The sequence below is a fragment of the Gobio gobio genome, assembly GCF_949357685.1.
Source record: "Gobio gobio genome assembly, chromosome: 2".
Taxonomy (NCBI): domain Eukaryota; kingdom Metazoa; phylum Chordata; class Actinopteri; order Cypriniformes; family Gobionidae; genus Gobio; species Gobio gobio.
In genome coordinates, this window is record NC_137098.1 from 69,286,556 (window position 1) to 69,308,078 (window position 21,523).

At 38.8% G+C, this 21,523-nt stretch overlaps 1 protein-coding gene across 1 annotated transcript; it reads left to right on the forward strand.

Moving 5' to 3' along the window:
- Nucleotides 1–4,780: 4,780 nt before the first annotated feature.
- Nucleotides 4,781–17,348, forward strand: LOC307120265 (C-type mannose receptor 2-like; the record flags this gene model as incomplete). The annotated part of the gene is made up of 4 exons (XM_079807197.1): nt 4,781–4,817; nt 4,910–5,275; nt 12,830–13,177; nt 14,232–17,348. The coding sequence occupies 4 exons, from the start codon at nt 4,781–4,783 to the stop codon at nt 14,594–14,596; spliced, it is 1,116 nt and encodes a 371-aa protein (XP_079663323.1). The 3' UTR covers nt 14,597–17,348.
- Nucleotides 17,349–21,523: the final 4,175 nt, after the last annotated feature.

The following is a 21,523-nucleotide window of genomic DNA, read 5'->3' on the forward strand; positions in this document are numbered from 1 at the left end:
CCAGAGCCAAGCGGCGTCTCCGGTCCATGTCCAGAGCCAAGCGGTGTCTCCTGTCCACGTCCAGAGCCAAGTGACGTCTCCTGTCCAAATCCAGAGCCAAGCGACGTCTCCTGACCACGTCCAGAGTCCAGAGAGGGCTCCAGCCACTGACCAGCGTCCAGAGACGGCTCCAGCCACTGACCAGCATCCAGATACTGCTCCAGACCATGACTCCATAGCTTCGCCCAAGAACATTTTTTGGGGGGGCAATGGGTACCTCGATAAGGCCACGCCTCTGTGGCCCCCTGATTTGCCAGAACCACCATGGCCCCCTGATCTGCCAGAACCACCATGGCCCCCTGATCTGCCAGTACCGCCATGGCCCCCTGAACCGCCTGTACCGCCATGGCCCCCTGAACCGCCTTTACCGCCATGGCCCCCTGATCTGCCAGTACCACCATAGCCCCCTGAACCGCCTGTACCGCCTTGGCCCTCTGAACCGCCTGTACCGCCATGGTCCCCTGAACCTCCTGCACTGCCATGGCTTCCCATGCTCCATGGTCCAGGTCCGCCCACACTCCATGGTCCAGGTCCGCCCACGCTCCACAACCCAGGTCCCCCATGCTCCCAGGCCCACCTCTGTCAAGCCTGGCCCACCATCCCTCCCCCAAGACCTCCTCCTCTCAACCACTCTCCAGGACTTTTATATTTTGTGTTGGTTCTGTTGGGCGTCGGGAGCTGCCCTTAGAGGGGGTGTCTGTTCTGTTGGTTCTGTTTCATGTTCATCCTTTCTGTTTGAGTTTATCAGTAATGTTTCCTGGTTTTGTCATGTGTTCCTGTTTATCATGTGATTCCATTGTGCCCTCATGTGATCATGTCATGTGTATCCTTAGTCTCATGTGTTATGTTCCTATTGGTTGGTTTAATTATGTGTAATATCCTGACTGGTTCCCTTGTCTCATGTGTCTTGTTCTCATTGGTTGTTTAAGTCATGTCAATGCTGTTTTAGTCAATGCTTTTGCACCACGTTCTGCTTTGTCTCGTTTTAAACGACTTCAGATGCCCGAACACCAGTGAAGAGATGGCTTCAACTCCTGTGAGGACTTCAGATCATGCAAACTCATGCACCAATGCAAAATTGTCTATATATCCTAATCGTTTGTTAACAACATGCATTCATTGCTCCAATGAGCTCAATGTGTCTGCCTTAAATCAATACATTGTTTGCTAGCTGTTTGTCCAATTAATTGTTTGTCCTGTGTTGGCCATTGTAGCTTCTCTATGTGGTTTGAAATGGAGGAGTGAGCGGTGGACGGTTGCAATTCGCAACCTCATCACTAGATACCTTTAAGTGAACACAGGAACCTGGTGCTCAGGCACCACAGCCATCTGGGGCTTCGGGTCCACTGGGAAAAGAGCAAACTCTCGCCTTTGCAGAGTATCTCTTTTCATGGTATGGAGATGGAATCGGTCAACATGATGGTGTGTCTCACGGACGAGCGTGCCCAGTCATTCAGGGGCAGGACAGAATTCATTCAGGGGCAGGACAGTGGTTCCACTGAAACAATTTCAGAGGCTCCTGAGGCATTTGGAAACCGCAGCCATGTTCACATGTTCATGGATTCATGCACATTTTATGCACTGGCTACATGGGCATGGCACATATCGGGTGACCATCACACCGGACCTTGCCTTTCCACTGGCTGGATTGCCCTTAGAACAAGTGTCAAGGGCCCGTTGTTGTCACAACTGATGCCTCCAGAATGGGTTGGGGTGCTGTTTGTAACGGGCCCGCAGCCTCAGGCTCCTAGAAACAGAACCTCGACTGCAGTGGCATGTCAACTGCCTTGAGTTGCTAGAAGCACTGCTGTACCTGTGCCGATTTTAACCATTGCTGCAGGACAAGCATGTATTGGTCCGGACGGAAAACACTGCGACGATGTGTACATTGGCTCGGTGGCTCAGGATGATCCGTTCCATTTACATTCCGAGCGAGCTCAATCATGCAGCTGATGTGCTTTCACGACAGCTCATGCTCCTAAAAGAGGTGGTCCAGGTGGTCCAGCTGTTATGGAGTCGATTTGGAGGTGCACAGGTAGACTTGTTTGCCTCTCCGGATGCCTCCCATTGCCAGCTGTTCTATTCCCTGACCGAGTGGTTATAGTAGTTATAGAGTAGTTTGTTAATAGTAATTTGACCCTAAACTAATGTGTGGCCCAAAATTGCTATACAAGTTACCAAAGAAGGAAAACACATGTGCACGCACTTCCTATTCCAATGGGCAGTCCCTTCACTATAATATGTCTCTGGGACAATTTTGGGCCGTTCGTACCAATGTTAAGTCTATGAGACTTTTTCATCCAATTTCTTTTTTTTTTTGTCATTCAACTTTGGAGTCTGATAGCCCCTGTTTCTTTCTCTTTGACTGGATCCCCTCTATGGGACTAATTATGAAATCACAGCTATAAAAAATGAATGACATTATATGTTACACATATTTAAAGGGTTAGTTCAACCAAAAATGAAAATTCTGTCATTAATTACTCACCCTCATGTCGTTCGACACCCGTAAGTCCTCCGTTCATATTCGGAACACAAATGAAGATATTGTTGTTGAAAGCTGATGCTGAGAAAGGCTTCAGATAGGCCTCCATTGGCATTCAGTACATTAATACTCCCAAGACCCAGAAAAGGCACTTAAAACGTAGTTACAAAGTCCATCTCACCACAGTGACTCTACAATCATTTCACGATGCGACGACAATAGTTTTTGTGCGCAAAAAAAATCTAAATAACACCTTTATCCAACTTGTTATTGCCTTCCGTGTGTGCCTCCACGACGCATGCGCGAGAATATGACGTAGCGCCGGGGTTCGGGAATCCATGAAATGCACACTTTAGTCCTATTTTGAGAACTATGCCGAGACCTAAAGCATGATCAATGTAGAATCCAACAGCTTAGACACGCGCGTCTTCCTCTGCTTGTCAACAAATCGCTTCTGGGTCATATGTCCGAACGCCGGATCTGCGTCATATTCTCGCGCATGCGTCGTGGAGGCACACACGGAAGGCAATAACAAGTTGGATAAAAGTGTTATTTTGTTTTTTTTGCGCACAAAAACTATTGTCGTCGCATCGTAAAATGATTGTAGAGTCACTGTGGTGAGATGGACTTTGTAACGACGTTTTAAGTGCCTTTTATGCGTCTTGGGAGTATTAATGTACTGAATGCCAATGAAGGCCAATCTGAAGCCTTTCTCAGCCATCAGCTGCTGGCGAAGTGAAGCATCTCAAAACAATATTCAAAAGTCTGTCAGAAATGTTTCTGCTGTTTCCCAATGGCAGGTGGCACACAGTTGCTAGGCGACAGGTGTAGTGGGCACCGGTGATAATGCAAACAGGAAATCCTCCATAGGCTTCAGCGTCTCCTTTAATGACATTCACTATGACCTTCGTGGACTTCCAAGGATGCAGCTCAGAATTGGGACACAGTTATGGAGTAACATTCCTGCTGTTGACTGAATGAATAGGACGAAATGAAATATGACTAGAACAATAACACTCACTGTTTCTCCTGTTTCACGTCAGAGATGTAAATATTGTCCAGCCTGAACGTCTACATGTCGTGCGGACATAAACAAATGAGTGATGAGGATGTGTTTACATGCAAATGTGTTCATGTTTTATAAAAAAAAAAAAAAAAAACAGCAGAAGTATGAAATTAAACAAACAACATCAACAAAACAAAAAAAATTACAGACAAATTCTAAAAACATGTGACATTTTAATGTCCACATTCCAGCCAATCACAATCAAGTATTTATACAGATGATATAAGACAAGTTTATTCTGAAGCAGAAGATGAAGTTATTATTTCAGTGGATAATGAGAGTCCAACAACCTTTACTAACATTATAAATGAACTTCAGGGGAATAAAAGCACTTTAATGTCTTTATCTCGTCTCCTCCTCAACACCAGGAGTCACAGCTCTCAGGAGAGGAAAGAAGAAACAAGGCCAAAAAAGAGAAGAAAAATCCCTCTTTTCCCCAAAAATAAAAAAGGATACATCTTTCTGTTTATCTTGTCTTTTTTATTATTATTGTCAAACCCTCTCTCCTCTCAATAGTCAGCCTCACTCCTTCATCTCTGGATCCTCAAGCGGAGGGTTTTTAAAGGCTCTCAGTGACCAGTATCACCGTCTTCACTAATGAACTCAACCCTCATCATCAGATCATTAGTGGGTTGTTCGGGTCACACAGAACCAGATAAAAAGTGACCAAACACAGAGAAACACAATATATTAAATTGATCAGAGAACACTGCTGGACTGTATAACTCATGTTACATCAAAACAGTTGTTTAGTTATTAAATATAAAATGTGAATGTTCATATGTAAATAATTTTCTGATTACAGTCCATATTCATATTGACTGATACTGAGACCGACTGACACAGATGCAAATATGGGGAAAGTGGTGGACAAATAAGGAGGAACTATATTATGATATAGGGGTTTATAGAGAAATAAACAAATGATGTGACGCCCTGAGGGATGAGAGCAGATATAATAATCACGTAGTTTAAAGCTGCAGACAGAAACATCAGACTCAGGACAGAAACACACCACCTCTAAAGTAAGAGCAACTCACATGTTCATTCTTCACACACAATTAGACTTTGAGATGTTAATATTGTCTGAATGATTGCTAAAACTGCCAATGTTTTATTTATTTTTTTGTTACATGATCATGTTTTACTCTAAGATTAATTGAATTTTTCAATGTGTTTCTTCCTCAGAAATGGACCGGACTCTATATTTCGTTCTTCTTCTCATTGGTGAGTGTGTTTGTTGTTTTATTTATGGTTTATAGTTTCATCAGGTTTGACCCTGTTATGAAAAGCATTAAATCAAACCCTCTCTTTCACAGCTCTCTGCTCCGTATCTGAATGTGTTCAGCGTCAGTATCACTTTATAAACCTGAGGAAGAACTGGACTGAAGCTCAGAGATACTGCAGAGAGAATTACACAGATCTGGCCACCGTTGACAACATGAACGACATGAACGAGCTGAAGAAGAGTTTGACTGATGGAGGTGGTTGGTTTGTCTGGATTGGGCTGAAGAAGACGGGTGTTGATAAATGGCAGTGGTCTTCAGGTGATCCTGCACTCTATCTGAACTGGGCTACTGGACAACCTGATGGCAGAGACGAGTGTGCTTTTATGAGAAATGTAAAATGTTATGATTATTCATGCAGTAACAGCCTGACTTTCATCTGCAGTTCATCTAACAACAGTAAGTGCAGCTCCATACAATGACAACAAACATTAATTTATTTAAAGTTGCACCATATACTGTACAAAATTAACTGATTATGCAATACTAAATGCTTCCACTGTTTAATGTGGTCATAAATACAGGGAAGATTGTGGATATTTGTCCACTTTCAACTTTTGTATGTTGATCTTGTGTTGTTGATAACTGGGAATCTGCCAGTAGAGAGCCTAGAGAACTTTTTTTTCAGCAAAAATTATATAAAATCTAAATAAATTGTAATGAATGACTGCATAAAATGTCAACATATAATAGAAATACAACAACTTGCTCCATCTTGATATTTATGAACAAAACTCTTGCCCTGAGAACAATGTTCAGTTCTCGTCTTGTCAGTGTGATTTTACTGTGTTCACCCGTATTACAATAATATGATAGTCATTTTGTTTTGGAGATTATATTTCTCAGAAATTACATTTAAGTAGATGTTTGAAATTTTTTGTTTTGTTATTTATTTATTTTTTTAAACATGTTATGGCTGTACAGAAATCCATATTTGACCCACTGAACATATTTTTGGCCCAAGAGTCCTTAAACACTAACTTACTATACATATTCTTTGACTTCTCATCTGATTCCCATTACTAGCCAAAAGTTTCACAGAAGGTTTTTTTATGTATTAATTTTTTTCGCATGCTTATGGCTCTATATGTCTAAGTCCATTTTTGACCTACTGAACATTTTTTTAATTGTTTTTTTTTATTTTTTTTTATTAATGAACAGAAATCATGTACAAACATCATGGCAACAACAAAACATTTTTGTAATAGAAAATACAGTTCAGGGGCCCGTTCTTCGTACCTCGCTTAATACATCTGAGATGATTTGACAGATCCCAGATCTTTTAATCGTGATAACTGATCTCTGGCTAATTTGGTTCTTCAAACGAATTTGTGGATTGGATTAAAATATCTGGATTAAATGATCTAAGATTACTGAGCGTTCTTTTTTCCCCTGAAGAGGGCAGATGCATCGATACTCGAAACCACGATCAGCAATGCAACGATTGGCTGGCGTCAAGACAGCAACGTAATGACATCATATAATTAAAAAGCCCCCTGGCAAAAAACTTGACAAATTACACAAAAAAACCCCCACGAATTTCTGAACCTTTATAAGGAAACAGCCAAACCACCAAACCAACATAACACAAACCGCGTGTTTTTTTTTTTTTATATATGATTACCAATTATTTATATTCACGATTTTATACAGTATTTGTACACCCTTTACATTTGTTTTTCAATGTTGTAATTAAATTTTTAATTCAATTTGAAGCAGATTTGTAACGTGACAGTATTTAAGTTTCTTATGGGTCAAGATCAAATTATCTGCATCTCTTGCGCTGCATCAAGCCATCCCATAATATCCGTGATCACTTAAATTAATGCACGGCTCAGAGTAACTGTACAACATGTGTGTAAACCAATACAAATAAAATTATATAAAGTAATTATTCCATCACAAATAAATCGCTCAATCAATGGCTGTCTATAGTATTATACACAAAATTATACATTCTCATATACATATACAATATAACATTTTTATATTATTATTTAAAATGATTATTATTGCCCCTGGTTCAGTAATCCACTCTTGTAATAAAGTAGCAGTGGCTGGGACAGATTTTAAGTATCACCTCAGATGCAATCTAATCCTGTTTACATGAAATAAGCCGCTCGAGCAGGTTTAAGCTTACGGACCTGTTGCTATGACAACAAGTCCAGGATGAGCTTCGAAGAACCAAACAATCCGAGATCATGTCAAATCGTCAACAATCAAATCCAGCTAACTGAGTTAGCGACGTACGAAGAACGGGCCCCAGGTGCTTAAAAGAAATTAAATAAATCCATAGAAAAAAAATTAAGAAGAAAATAATTACAATAAAATGGAATAAATGGGGCTAGGGTTTTGTTTGTAGATCATATTCTTCTATAATGGAATAAAGATTGATTGCATTTTTCTTTTTCATAATTTTGAGGGCTTTTGCTCTTAAGTTAAACTCATTATGAAATGAATAAAACCTAGGTTTCACCTTTAAGAACTTGCATTTGTGTATATAAAAATTTCCCAGCATGATGATGTTGTTGACTAGGGAGTTATCTTTGTCATTGTCCATTACAATTCCAAAAATAATGTTGTTTACAGTGAAATCTTCAAGGTGCAATACTTTTGGGAAAAGCCAGTCATAAACATCCGACCATAAAGCCTCCACATAAATACAATGAAAAAATAGATAATCTGTGGTTTCAATGTCATCACAAAAAAAACATTTATTAGAATCAAAACCAAATCTAAGTCGAAGGTATTCACTGGACGGATATATCCCATTTAAAATTTTGAAATGAATTTCTTTCATATTGGGGGGGTAAAGAACATTTGAAATAATTAGTCCTAAGTATGGAAATTGTTTGTTTTGAGAATTTTTTTTTGCAATTGAATTTCTATAAGCAATTAAAGAATACGAAAATGTTGTTGAATCTATTTCTAATCATTTTGTTTGCAAGTTTACTTCCTATAAAATCACAACCTTCAATTAAGAGAGATGTGAGATTCGGGGCCATAGGAATTGAATAAGAGAAAATTTCTTTAAGTAGCAAAATAATAGAATTGGGGATAGCCTTAATAATAGATTTGAATCTGGCCCGGTTGCAAATTAAATTATACTTTGTACAAAAATCCTAATATGATATAATACCACTATTTCTATCTATTAAATGGGACACTAACCAAATACCTTTCTCCATCCAGTCCTTGTCATACAGTGATTTGTTCCTAACTGTAATATATCTATTATTCCACAGTGGTGTGTTGTGTGGTGAAAAATTATGGCTACATAGTATCTTCCAGTTTAACAAAACCTGTTGGTGAAAATCGGATAGTTTAATTGGGAGACGTAGAATGGTGAAATCACAACTTAACAAAAATTATATTCCTCCTAATTTCTTGAACAATTCTCTGGGAATATGAATTCAAAAGGATTTCAGCCAATTAATTTTAAGGGTCCCATTTATAGAATCAAAATCAATGGCTTGTAAACCTCCATCTTTAAACTCTTTTATCATCTCTACTCTTTTCATGTAATGGGTTTTCTTTCTCCAGATGTAATCAATGTTAACCTGATTGATTTTTTTAATAGCTCTATTTGTAATATCAATAGTGTATGCAGGATAGATTAATATAGAAATACTTTCCATCTTGGTCAAAAATATTCTACCTAATAGGCTTATATCTCACAGTAACCAAGAATTAAGTTTAACTTGACATTTATCTAAAACTTTCCTCACATTCGTATCTTCATTCTCAACGGAATCTTTTGAGATAAACATTCCTAAATATTTAACTTGAGATTTTATAGGGATATTATAAGCCTCGCTTAAGTGACACTGATGAATTGGCATAATTCACATTTGTTCAAATTTATTTTCAGACCCCAGGCTTTAGAGAAGATATTAATTGTTTGTAATATTTTGGGGACCTCTGCTAGCTGCTTCATAAAGATGATCGTATCATCTGCGAACATACTAATGATTACTTGCTGGCCAAAAACCTCTAATGGAGCTATGTTTGAATTCTTAATGAAGATAGAAAGCATTTCTGTGGTTATAATAAAAAGAAAGGGGGAAATAGGACAACCCTGTTTTATGTCACGATTGATTGGAAATCTAGGCGATGTACCTCCTGTTAAGGAAACTGAACTAGTAGAATTATCATAAAGGGTTTTTATAATGTTCCTAAATGTATCTCCAAAACCAAACAGCTTTAAACAATCAAAAATAAAGGGGTGTTCAATTGAATCAAATGCCTTATAGAAGTCAATGAATAGAATAAAGCCATCATCCTTTATTAGATGTCTGTAGTCGAGAAGATCTTGTACTAGACGGATGTTGTTGTGTATAGATCTCCCCTTCATAAAACCGGATTGGGAGTCCCTTATTATTTTGTTTAAAAACGTTTTTAGCCTAGTAGCATATATAAGAGTTACAATTTTATAATCCGTATTTAATAATGTAATTGGTCTAAAGTTCTCTCAAATTTTGGGGTCCTTATTAGGTTTGGGAATTAAGGTTATAAGACATTGTTTCATAGTTTGAGGGAAAGTCATATTCTCAGTTGCTTCTTTTAACATAAGTAAAAATAGGTATTTTAGTAAGAACCAAAAGTGTTTATAAAAATTGGCAGTAAGGCCGTCACACCCTGGCAATTTGTCTGAAGACAAACTACCTACTGCTTTATCTAACTCGCCAGAAGTAATATCAGCATCACATAATACTGTAAAATCATTATCTATATGGGGAATGAGATCTTTAATATGTTTGAAAAAAGATACTCGGCCAAGGAAAAGGTTGAGGAATACAAGTTTTTATAGAATGAGACAACTTCCTTGGTGATTAAAGCTTGATCTGTAATTCCCTGGCCCTGAATCATCCAGGCTTTGATTGAAAGTCTCTCTTGCCTTCTTTTTTCTAGTCAACAGAAATAGGAAGTGCTTCTTCCCCTTCCTCAATCCATTTTGCCCTGGACCTAATATAAGCCCCTTCAGTTTTACGAAGATAAATTTCATCAAGTTTGTTTATAAGATTTTGTAGTTTCTGTTTATCACAATCAGAAGGTGATGTTATATTATAATAAATATTTATGTCTTAAATAATATTAATTTCAGATGCCCTATTACTTTTATTAAGTCTTTTTCCAAACTGAATTGAGTATTCCCTCATTTTAAATTTAAGGAACTCCCATTTAGAAATATAAGATGTTATAGATTCATCAGCCATCACATTAGAAACTATGGCTTTAATACCCTCATTGAATGATTGGCATTTTAATAAACTAGAATTAAATTTCCAATACCCTTTGTTCCGTCGAATTACACTAGGAGAATTAAAACCCAATTTAATAACAGCATGATCTGTGAGGGGAGCGGCTGACAAAGTTTAAAACAGAGAAATTAACCAAAAATCTATTCTTGATTTTGCTCCACTGTTTGGTTTAAACCAGGAATATTGATTAGTGTTAGGATATTTATAGTGCCAGGGATCCAATAAATCGTAGGTACGACAAGAGTTAAAACAGGGTTATATGAACTGTGATGATACTTGGAAGGGTATCTAGCCATATCTAGTGTCATATCAAGCCATTCATCATTAACCATGTTAAAGTCACCACCTGCAATTATAACAGCAGTTGGATACTTAAGTTTAAGGTTAACAATGATGTTTGAAACATCTGAAATCAACTGTCTATTTTGAGTTAAATTATTAAAACCATAAACATTGACCAAAATAAAGTAGTGATCATCTATATTAAGTAAATAAATTAACCAGTGACCATTCTCGCTAAATTTAGATGTCACTACCTTACCAGGTGAGTTACAAAATAAGATAATTTTGTCTCCCCATTGATTTACCCAAAATCTTTCATCCTCTGGTTTTGAATGTGTTTCTTGCAGCAAAATAAAGAGTGCTTTTTCGCCCTTACAAAACAAAAATAATGATTTTCTTTTAGTGTTTTCTCTTAAGCCCCTAACATTAAGTGAAATACAAGAAAAAAAAGTGTTCATAACAAACTAGCAACCGCCAGCAAATATAATATTGTCCTACTTTTAGAAAAAAAAAACGGGAAAATCTCAAACAGGCATTGTCCCTTCAGTATGAATGAATACAAATAACTATCTATATAAGTCTTGCATTTTAGAGTCAAAAGGTCTTTTCAACTCTAAACAAGGCACTTAAACATGTAGGCTACCTCGTATGCTCGAAGACTTTGAGTCTAAGTGATTCTCTGTCCGTTGATGTATCCAGCACCACCTCTGTAGTACGCACGCTTTCCAGCATCTCTTGCTTCTTTTATCTTCGGCCACAAAGCAGCTCGGGTCTCCCGGTCAGCTTTGCAGAGGTCTTCGATGAAGCTGATTCAGAACTCTTTACAGATCGCGTGGTCCTTTGTCATTCTCCACAGCGCATCTCGGTGTATTATTTGAGTGAATTGAACGATGACTTGTCTTGTTTTGTTTTCTTCACGTCTACCTATTCGATGAACTGTGTCCACAATGTGGTTGATGATCAAAGACCATGATGGGGAAATTTTCACCAATAAACCAGTAACCACCTCACGTGTCTTCACCTTCCTTCTCTTTTAGCCCACGAATCCTGAGATTCCAACAGCGTTTGTATCGTTCAAGGTCTAAGACGCGTTCCATTAGCTCCGCGTTGTACTTCTTTAAAGCTGACACTTCACGAAACAGAAGATTGGAACTGAGTTTTGCAGTCTTTAATTTCTGCCGCATTGAACTCGACTGCCTTGGCTATGCTAGTCAACATGATGGAGTTGTGCTGCAGCTGGGTACCTAATGTATCCACCTTCGTTGTTAGCTGCTTTATTGCTTTTAGGACTGCATTCATACCTTCTTTCCCTTCGGACCCCATGTCTTTCTTTTTAGCTGTTGGTGTGTTCTTCAACAGCGAGAAAGGGTCTTTTCTTTTTGTTTTCTCGCTGGGATCTGTTACCATCTTTTCGCCATAATCATGGTCATCAGTTGTGTCGATGCAGCGGGATACAGCAAGTTGTCATAGTGCAAGTTATTTTCCCTGTTATGTTTCATTCCAAATGAGCAAATTGGATAGCTTGGATAGAAAAATAATTGCAAAAATCTGGGACAAGCCTAGAGAGCTCAAAACATGCAGTGCACCTGGTCCGCCATCTTGCCGGACTCCATGTTTGAAATGTATTAAACATTTTAGACGTGAATGTGTGATCATTAGTGTGGCGGAGGGGGCGTGGTTTTGCGAGGTCTGTAGCGGGAGAGAGTGAGCGGAGCTGAGCGGTGAGTAAGTAGGTCAAGTGCAGATGAATAACACCTCAGTTATTCAGTCTGATTGCAGTAATTGGCGTGGAGAGACCTCATATAAGCCGCAGCGGGAGAGAGATGGAAGAGAGAGTGCTTAAGTCCTGAGAATAAAATCGCGAGTCCCAGTCACGCCGACCCCGCCTTCTTCCTTTCCACTCCTTACGCAAACAACGAACCTCATCACACTGGTGCCGAAACTCGGGAAAGGAAGAAGGCGGGGTCGGCGTGACTGGGACTCGCAATTTTATTCTAAGGACTTTATATACAAACAAAGCAGGCTCTCGTGGGCGCATCAACACAGTAAACACTCTCAAAAATATGTCAGCTTAATCACAGTTTTCAATGCTTCTCTCAGATCGGCAGACACGCGAGGTCCCAGTCCAAACTCTCTCTCCCCACTGCGTCTCATATGCAGTCTCTCCACGGCAATTACTGCAATCAGACACAGGTGTTATTCATCTGCACTTGACCTACTTACTCACCGCTCAGCTCCGCTCTCTCTCTCCCGCTACAGACCTTGCGAATATTGAGAATTGAGAATATTCAGTATATCATCAGCTGTAGAATCAGTTTCTGAATGACACGTGTCACATCCAAACCATAAATCAGTGTAAGAATAATGAACAAACTGACTCTGAATCTGTTTCCATATGTTTTTCTTAAAGTGAGCACAGGACTCGTCTTTGTCAATCAGACGATGAAGTGGAGAGAAGCTCAGAGTTACTGCAGACAGAATCACACTGATCTGGTCAGTGTGAGGAACCAGAATGAGAATCAACAGATTCAGAAGTTCATCAGTGATAGTCACATATCTAATGATGTCTGGATCGGCCTGTTCAGAGACTCATGGCAGTGGTCAGATCAGAGTTACTCCTCATTCAGATACTGGATATCTAGTGAACCTAATAATGGTGGTGGTAATGACAACTGTACAGTGATTGAATTGGGGGCTCCGAGACAATGGAATGACTTCCCTTGCAACAACCAACGTCCTTTTGTGTGTCATGGTGAAGGTGAGCAGATCCTCTCAAAACACACACACTCCATCCATCACCTCCAGATATCTTAAAGTTCACGCTACATGTCTGATTTTACGACCCCTAAGATGGTCAATTAGAGGGGTATAAGGGAAGTAACATTAACGGAAGAGAATTCCACATCTGCAGGCATATAACAAAACCAGTTGTGATGTAAAGGCACAGAGACGACACTAAACGAAATTGCCAAGAGTTTATTTACAAATGAAAACAAGTGAAAATAATAATAGTGATGATAACAATAACAATAATAACAATAATAATAACAATAGAAATATGCACAAACAGAAACAAGCCAAAAGAATAACTGGTAACCCACAATTCACAAAAAGACAAAGTGAGAGAATTGGAGAAGGAACGTGGGCGACGTCCAAATAAACTATATAAACAAAACAAAACACAATACTAACTTATGGCCCATTCTCTAACCTAACTATCCAAAAGAAAAATTGACCAAAATAACATCTTCACGTCTCAGACGCCTACCTGACCTATACTAACTACCCAAAACAGAAATACAACGGGTGGAATTCGCCCCTTACCTAGTGTGTCTAAAACAGGGTAAATCCTACATGTGCACAATGTATATCGCGCGACATTCTTACCTGTCCCTTTCTCCAACCTTGTACAAATAGTACAAAACAAAGGTTAAACCAATGGAGACGAGACAGAGGCCATACTAAATCTTTACACACGGGCAGTCACCCCACAAACAACATTTCACGAGTATTGGGCCTCGCGAGTAACGTCTTCTCTCCACTTTTATGCCACGGGCAGCGGCCGGATTGGAGAGCTTGTCAGAGACGTCACAGGAACACGGTGACCAGGACCAGGTGAGTGTCGAGGGCCAATAGGACGGGACTAAGAAAGTGAAAGTAAAAAAGAAGAAAGACTCGGGAATAGAAGAAAACACAACAAACACAAGAACGTAAAATCTGACATGACAGATTCCTCCACAGTGTTTGTTCTGCATGTTGTTTTTGATCAGTCTCTCTCTCTAGTTTTTGCTTGTGGTTTGTTTTGTGTCCAGATAAACTGATTCTGATCAAAGAGAACCGGACGTGGTCTGAAGCTCTGAGATACTGCAGACAGAATCATGTGGATCTGGTCTCGGTTCATTCAGTCGAGATGCAGCGTCGTGTGATGAATGTGGTTAAAGGGGCGTCTACTGCGGAGGTGTGGTTGGGTTTACACAACTACTGCATCATGAACATGTGGATCTGGCTGAGCGGAGAGATCGTGTGCTATCAGAACTGGGCTCCAGGGAACGGAACGACACCGGAAAACTGCAGCCTCGAGAAGAGAAAAGGAGCAGTTCAGTCTGGAGGAGATCAGCGCTGGATCAGCCTTCCTGAAAGCCACACACTCAACTTCATCTGCACAAATGATGAGTGAAAACATGTGAATGTTTGTGTGTTTACCCACATACAAGGTTTTCATTCCTCATTATTCTTGGTAACACTTTATTTTGATGGTCCTTTTTGAACTTTCTGTTGTCTATAAGTAACTTTGCATCTACATGTCCCGGGCTCTTGACAAACATCATGTGGCTCGCCAGGTCTTTCACCCTTTACCAACAAATGATGGATAACAAATTAGACACATTAGAGATCAGCTTTCTGCAGAAAAAGCAGCATCACAATTCCTCTGTAGCACTGAAGTTAAAGAAAAGTTTAGAATAATAACGTGTTCAGTGCTGTGTCACGACAGCTCATGCTCTCAGACTCAAGCAATCTGCGTAACTTGTTTGTGCTAACGGCGGAAATAACGATTTTTAGAACAGCGGCAAACATTTGAAAGTGTATAAAAAAGTGACTGAACTGAAACATATGCTTTTATTGAAGCTGGTGCTCCGCTGTGTCAAGAGACATTTCGAAACATTTCACCGGGTACTTTCGCTTTTGCCGCAGAGACATGTTCTCGTAAGTCTGAATGATAATCCGTGCAGCTTTCAGTGGGGGGATTGTTTGAAGTTATTAATAAAGAAACATGGATGAATTAGAAGGTAAAGAGTGGGGTGTGATATTAAAAAGAAGGAGAACTGAATCTGCCACTGACTGGATCTTTGAGTGGAACACAGACAAGCATAGATTTGTGCGTCTAAACAGTCACATACACAGAAATGTGTCAAAATGTCGGACTTTATGAATATTCACGTAAACACAGACGTAAGCGCTGCGTGTTAGCATTGTGTGTTGTTCTTCACACACTCACTCTCGTACACACACACACACACACACACACACACACACACACACACACTCTCAAGCAAAAATGTAGTACCTCTGCTCATTCTTTCTCATTTTAGTAAATCTTTGTAAAAGCGCCTTTTAAAATATTCATTCAAATAAATACTTTAAAATAACCTGAACTTCATCCTGGTTCAATAGCATTTATATATATACAAATGTCTTTGGTCAAATTAAGCTGTAAAATAAAATAGTTTATTCCTTTAAATGCAATGGATTTTGAAATATTTAACAAAAAACGGGCAAAAAAAAAAAGTTTTCAATTGAAAAAAGAGGGCAGACGACCATAATTCAAATGGGTATATCTTTAAAACCATTCAAGGTTTGACTTTGACTAGTCCTCTTTCCATTGATACAAAAATGTCAATTTTGAAATTTGGGTCACTGTGACTCACTTTTTTTTGTTCGATCAGGTTGCTTGTTTTCAGTTGTCTACGGTCCTAATAAAAAGCTACTATTGAAACGTTAAAGGAAAAAAAGGACTTTTGGGAAAATGCATTAACAAAAAATAAAAAAAAGTCTCCCGACCCCTGCTTTAGATGCCTAATACTAACACAATATATGTGTGTTTTAAGAATCTCTTTGCATATCTGGTGTGTTTATGTCTTTGTTTTTCACTAATATTATCTGTAATAAAAACTGGTTGAATATGATTCTGTGAGAACAGCTTTTTTATTATTCTGTGTGGTTTATATTATTTGCGTCTCTGCAGAATGAAATCTGCTTTATTCTTAGAAAGGCAGAAGTGAAGTGATGTTGAACTGTCAATTAAATGTAACAAATATGTAAAATGCATATATTGCTGGTGTGTTTGGTTAATATTTATGATATGATGTCACTAACTAAACTAAATTTCAGTTTCCTGGAATAAATTAGGGGTGTGAATCTTTGGGTAGACAGTAAATCGAGTTGAATCACGACTCATATGTTTTCGATTCAAGAGTGATTTTTGCTAATTCTGATTAATTCACTCCCGGATAACAGAAAATGGGCAAAAAGGCGGGACATGGGCGGAGCTGAAGTGACGCAATGACTAACAGACAGCAGATAAAGGGCTATCCACCTGTCACTCGAAGTGGCCACGCCCTTAATTATGCAGAACCTTAATGCTTTATATAATGTAAACGAATGAGTTATAAAAAAACTCACCCCCCTCAGAGTTGTCATGAAGGGCAAAATTAGCCGTATAGACCAAAACCACAATTTGTACCAGGCTGTAAACATGTTTTATCCTGCTGTAAAGTTGGCCATTTTAACATGGGGCTCAATGAGATTCTGCTCCCTTCTGGAGCCTGTCCCTAGCGGCCAGTCGAAGAATTCCGTATTGGCTTCAAGAGAAACTGCGGGAGGTTGCCGCTTGGTTTAAATGCATGACTGTTTCGCCAATCATTCTTGCATATTCGGGTCTTTAGTGACCCAGGTCTATATCTAACACGGATGGATCTCTACCTGCAGCGATAATATATAAAACTCCTGATATTAGAGTAACAATCACAAAAGAATAAAATAAAACATATTTCGTGTCCTTTTGGAGCTGGGAAGGGTTCAGTTTGAGCAAATGTTTTATCCCATCATCACTGTCCTCGTCAGAGCTCCAGAACTTCAGCATCTGGCTCATATTAGCGATCTCAAACATATTCTCAAAACTCATTTTCAATTACTTTAAAATCAATATTTTGATTGCTGACGGCTTCTTCACCAGATCCATCATTAAGTAACAGTGACACTAATATTTGATTGTGTTCAGTACTTTCAGTTATCGCTGAGCCATTTCAAGTTGTGCAGATTATAATCATTATTGTTTTGTTTTCTGTCTGAGGTGACTATGAGTGAAAGGTCACTTCATCATTGTGTATCAGACATTGTCACCTTGTGGAATAAAGCTGAATTGCACTTATTTCATCACTATAGATGCATTTATTGTTGTGCAGAAAAAAACATACCTACACTCTTACACACCTCGGGTCGTTAGATCCTATACAATTTTTACAAAAAACGAGTGGAAAAACAGGCATTCTTTTATATATTTTTCTCTTTTTTCTTGTTATATTGTTTATAATTAATGAATTGAGGAATACTAAGGCGGAGTCAGATAAATCCCAGCACATAGAGACTCTTTCACCTAGATATTATCATATAGAGACTGTGTCTGTTCCCCGAATTAGTAAATGCAAAAAAAAACATCAAAACCATTCAACAGTAAAAATTTAATTGATGTCCAACAAATAAACAAAAGATATAATACAGATGAACAATTGATAAAGCTTGGGTTGCTGAATATTAGATCCCTTTCCCCAAAAGCGCTTATTGTTAATGATATTATTACAGATAATAATCTAGATGTGCTCTGTTTGACAGAAACCTGGCTAAAACCTGATGACTACATTACCTTAAATGAGTCCACCCCCCAAGATTATTGTTATAAACATGAGCCGCGTCTGAAAGGTAAAGGGGAGGGGTTGCTGTAATTTATAATAATATCTTCAGTATTACTCAGAAGTCTAGTTTCAAATATAATTCCTTCGAAGTTTTGGTGCTGTATGTAACGCTATGTAGTGTACATGATAAAACCCGTTCAACATTTGTGTTAGCTACTGTATACAGGCCACCAGGGCATAATACAGACTTTATCAAAGAATTTGCTGATTTTCTATCAGAGTTAGTACTGGCCGTAGATAAAGTAGTAATTTTTGGTGATTTTAATATCCATGTAGACAACGGAAAAGACGTATTGGGATTAGCATTTAAAGACACACTAAACTCTATTGGAGTTAGGCAACATGTGTCAAGAGCCACTCATCGCCATAATCATACTTTAGACCTAATATTGTCACATGGAATAAATGTTGATACCGTTGAAATTCTGCAGCAGAGCGATGACATCTCAGATCATTACTTAGTATCATGTATACTTAATTTAGCTAAGGTTGCAAAGCCGCCCCCTCGCTTCAAAAATGGCAGGACAATCACTGCCGCTACTAAAGATTGCTTTTTAAATAATCTTCCTCATCAGTATCATCTGCTCAGCATCCCAGATAGTATAGAAGAACTCGATGTTGCAACAGAAACTATTGACTCTCTCTTTTCCAGTACTTTAGACACAGTTGCTCCTCTGCGCTTAAAGAAGATTAAAGAAAATAGTCCAACGCCGTGGTACAACGAGCACACCCGGGCCCTTAAAACAGCAGCCAGAAAAATGGAGCGCAGCTGGAAGAAAACAAAATTAGAGGTATTTCGTAATTCGTGGAAAGAGCACATGATCACATACAGAAAGGCCGTAAAAACTGCTAGATCTGCTTATTTCTCAACTCTCTTGGAAGAAAACAAACACAACCCAAGGTATTTATTCGATACAGTGGCTAAATTAACCAAAAATAAAGCTTCAACTTCTGATGATTGTAAACAGCACAGCAGTAATGACTTTATGAACTTCTTCACATGTAAGATTGATAATATTAGGACATTTTTTTTAACCATGCAGCCATCTACTACAGTATCACATCAGACAGAGCATTGTAGTGTCACTGAGGAAAAATTACACTCATTCACTGCTATAGGGGAAGAAGAATTGGCTAAACTCGTTAAATCATCAAAATCGACAACATGTATGCTCGACCCTATACCGACTAGGCTATTAAAAGAGATGCTACCAGAGGTCATTGATCCTCTTCTTAATATCATTAATTCATCTTTGTCATTAGGATATGTCCCGAAAACTTTTAAGTTGGCTATTATTAAACCACTTATTAAAAAACCGCAACTTGATCCTACAGATTTAGTCAATTATAGACCAATCTCAAATCTACCCTTTCTTTCAAAAATACTTGAAAAGGCAGTGTCTTCACAATTATGCTCCTTTTTAGAAAGAAATGGTATCTGTGAGGATTTCCAGTCAGGATTTAGACCGTATCATAGCACTGAGACTGCTCTCATCAGAGTTACAAATGATTTACTCTTATCATCCGATCGTGGCTGTATCTCTCTATTAGTGTTACTCGATCTTAGCGCTGCATTTGATACTATCGACCACAACATTCTTTTGAATAGACTCGAAAATGATGTAGGTATTAGTGGAATTGCATTATCATGGTTTAAATCATACCTATGCGACCATTATCAGTTTGTAGCAGTAAATGAAGAGATGTCACACCGATCGCAAGTTCAGTATGGAGTACCACAAGGCTCAGTGCTAGGACCGCTACTCTTCACCCTGTACATGCTACCAATGGGAGATATCATTAGGAAGCATGGCGTTAGTTTTCATTGTTATGCTGACGATACTCAGCTCTATTTTTCTTCAAGCCCTGAAGAAACTTACCAATTCACAAGATTAACGGAATGCATAGCTGATATAAAACATTGGATGACCGGTAATTTCCTGCAACTCAATTCAGAAAAAACAGAATTTTTAATTATTGGACAAAAAAGCCCCACAAGTAGTAACCTAGAATACTGTCTAACACTTGATGGCTGTTCTGTCAAGTCCTCGTCGTCAGTGAGGAACCTGGGTGTGCTCTTTGATACCAATCTTTCGTTTGAAAGCCACGTTTCTAGCATCTGTAAAACTGCTTTCTACCATCTTAAAAATATATCTAAATTACGGCACATGCTCTCAATGCAAAATGCTGAACAGTTAGTTCATGCGTTCATGACCTCAAGGCTAGATTATTGTAATGCTCTACTGGGTGGTTGCCCTGCTCGCTTAATAAATAAACTCCAGCTGGTCCAAAACGTAGCAGCTCGAGTTCTTACTAGAACCAGGAAGTATGACCATATTAGCCCAGTTCTGTCAACACTGCACTGGCTGCCTATTAAACATCGCATACATTTTAAAATCTTACTTATTACTTACAAAGCACTAAATGGTTTAGCTCCCCAATACTTGAGCGAGCTCTTACCATATTATACTCCATCACGTCTACTGCGGTCTCAAAATTCTGGCCAGTTGATAATACCGAGAATATCCAAATCAACTGCAGGCGGTCGATCCTTTTCCTATTTAGCACCTAAACTCTGGTACAGTCTTCCTAACATTGTTCGGGAAGCAGACACACTCTGTCAGTTTAAATCTAGACTAAAAACACATCTCTTTACTGTGGCATACACATAAAACACTTTTTCAATGAAATGATTGTTAGGCTGCATTAACTAGGTCAGCCGGAACCGGGAACACTTCCCATAACACCTGATGTACTCGTTACATCATCAGAAGAATGGCATCTACGCTAATGATAGTCTCTCTGTTTTATCCCGAGGTTTACTGCAGTCAGCCGGATCCGGGCCGTATCCAGTTCAGATGGTGGACCTGCGCCCAGAGAAGACCAACACAGGACCCCGAAGTGTCTGCAGAGACCGTGATTAGACGCCCCCTGAAACTGCCTCATCGACACGGCATCTCAATAAACCCGTCTCCGGCGTGTTGACTCAGATTGTTCGAATATTACAATTAAATAATACTTAAATCGATATGTCATCCTCAATAAACCCGTCTCCAGCGTGTTGCCTCCGATCATTCGAATATTGCACTTTAATAATTATTTAATCAACATCATCCTCAATAAACCCGTCTCCAGCATGTTGCCCCCGGTCCCTCGAATATTCTGATCTATTATGACCTCTGAGCTGTAAAGCTGCCAGAATAATAATTATAATACGCTGTTTGTTAATTGGCCAGAGGAGAACTGGCACCCCGACTGAGCCTGGTTTCTCCCAAGGTTTATTTTTCTCCATTAGGTCACCTAATGGGGTTTTGGTTTCCTTGCCACTGTTGCCTCTGGCTTGGCGTGCTCAGTTGGGGACACAAAATTTTTCAACTAAGCATCGAAATAAATCTAAATAATAAACTAAATTAACCATATAAACTAAATTACTGATCGAATTATTGATCTAAAGCCCACACTGTCACTGTATGATAATTGAAATGAATTGATGACATCAGCGTTTTTTCCAGAATGGCTATACAGCTGAATAAAATTATGCTGCATTATTTTCCTGTTTAACACTGTAAAGCTGCTTTGAAACAATCTACATTGTTAAAAGCGCTATATAAATAAAGTTGACTTGACTTGACTTG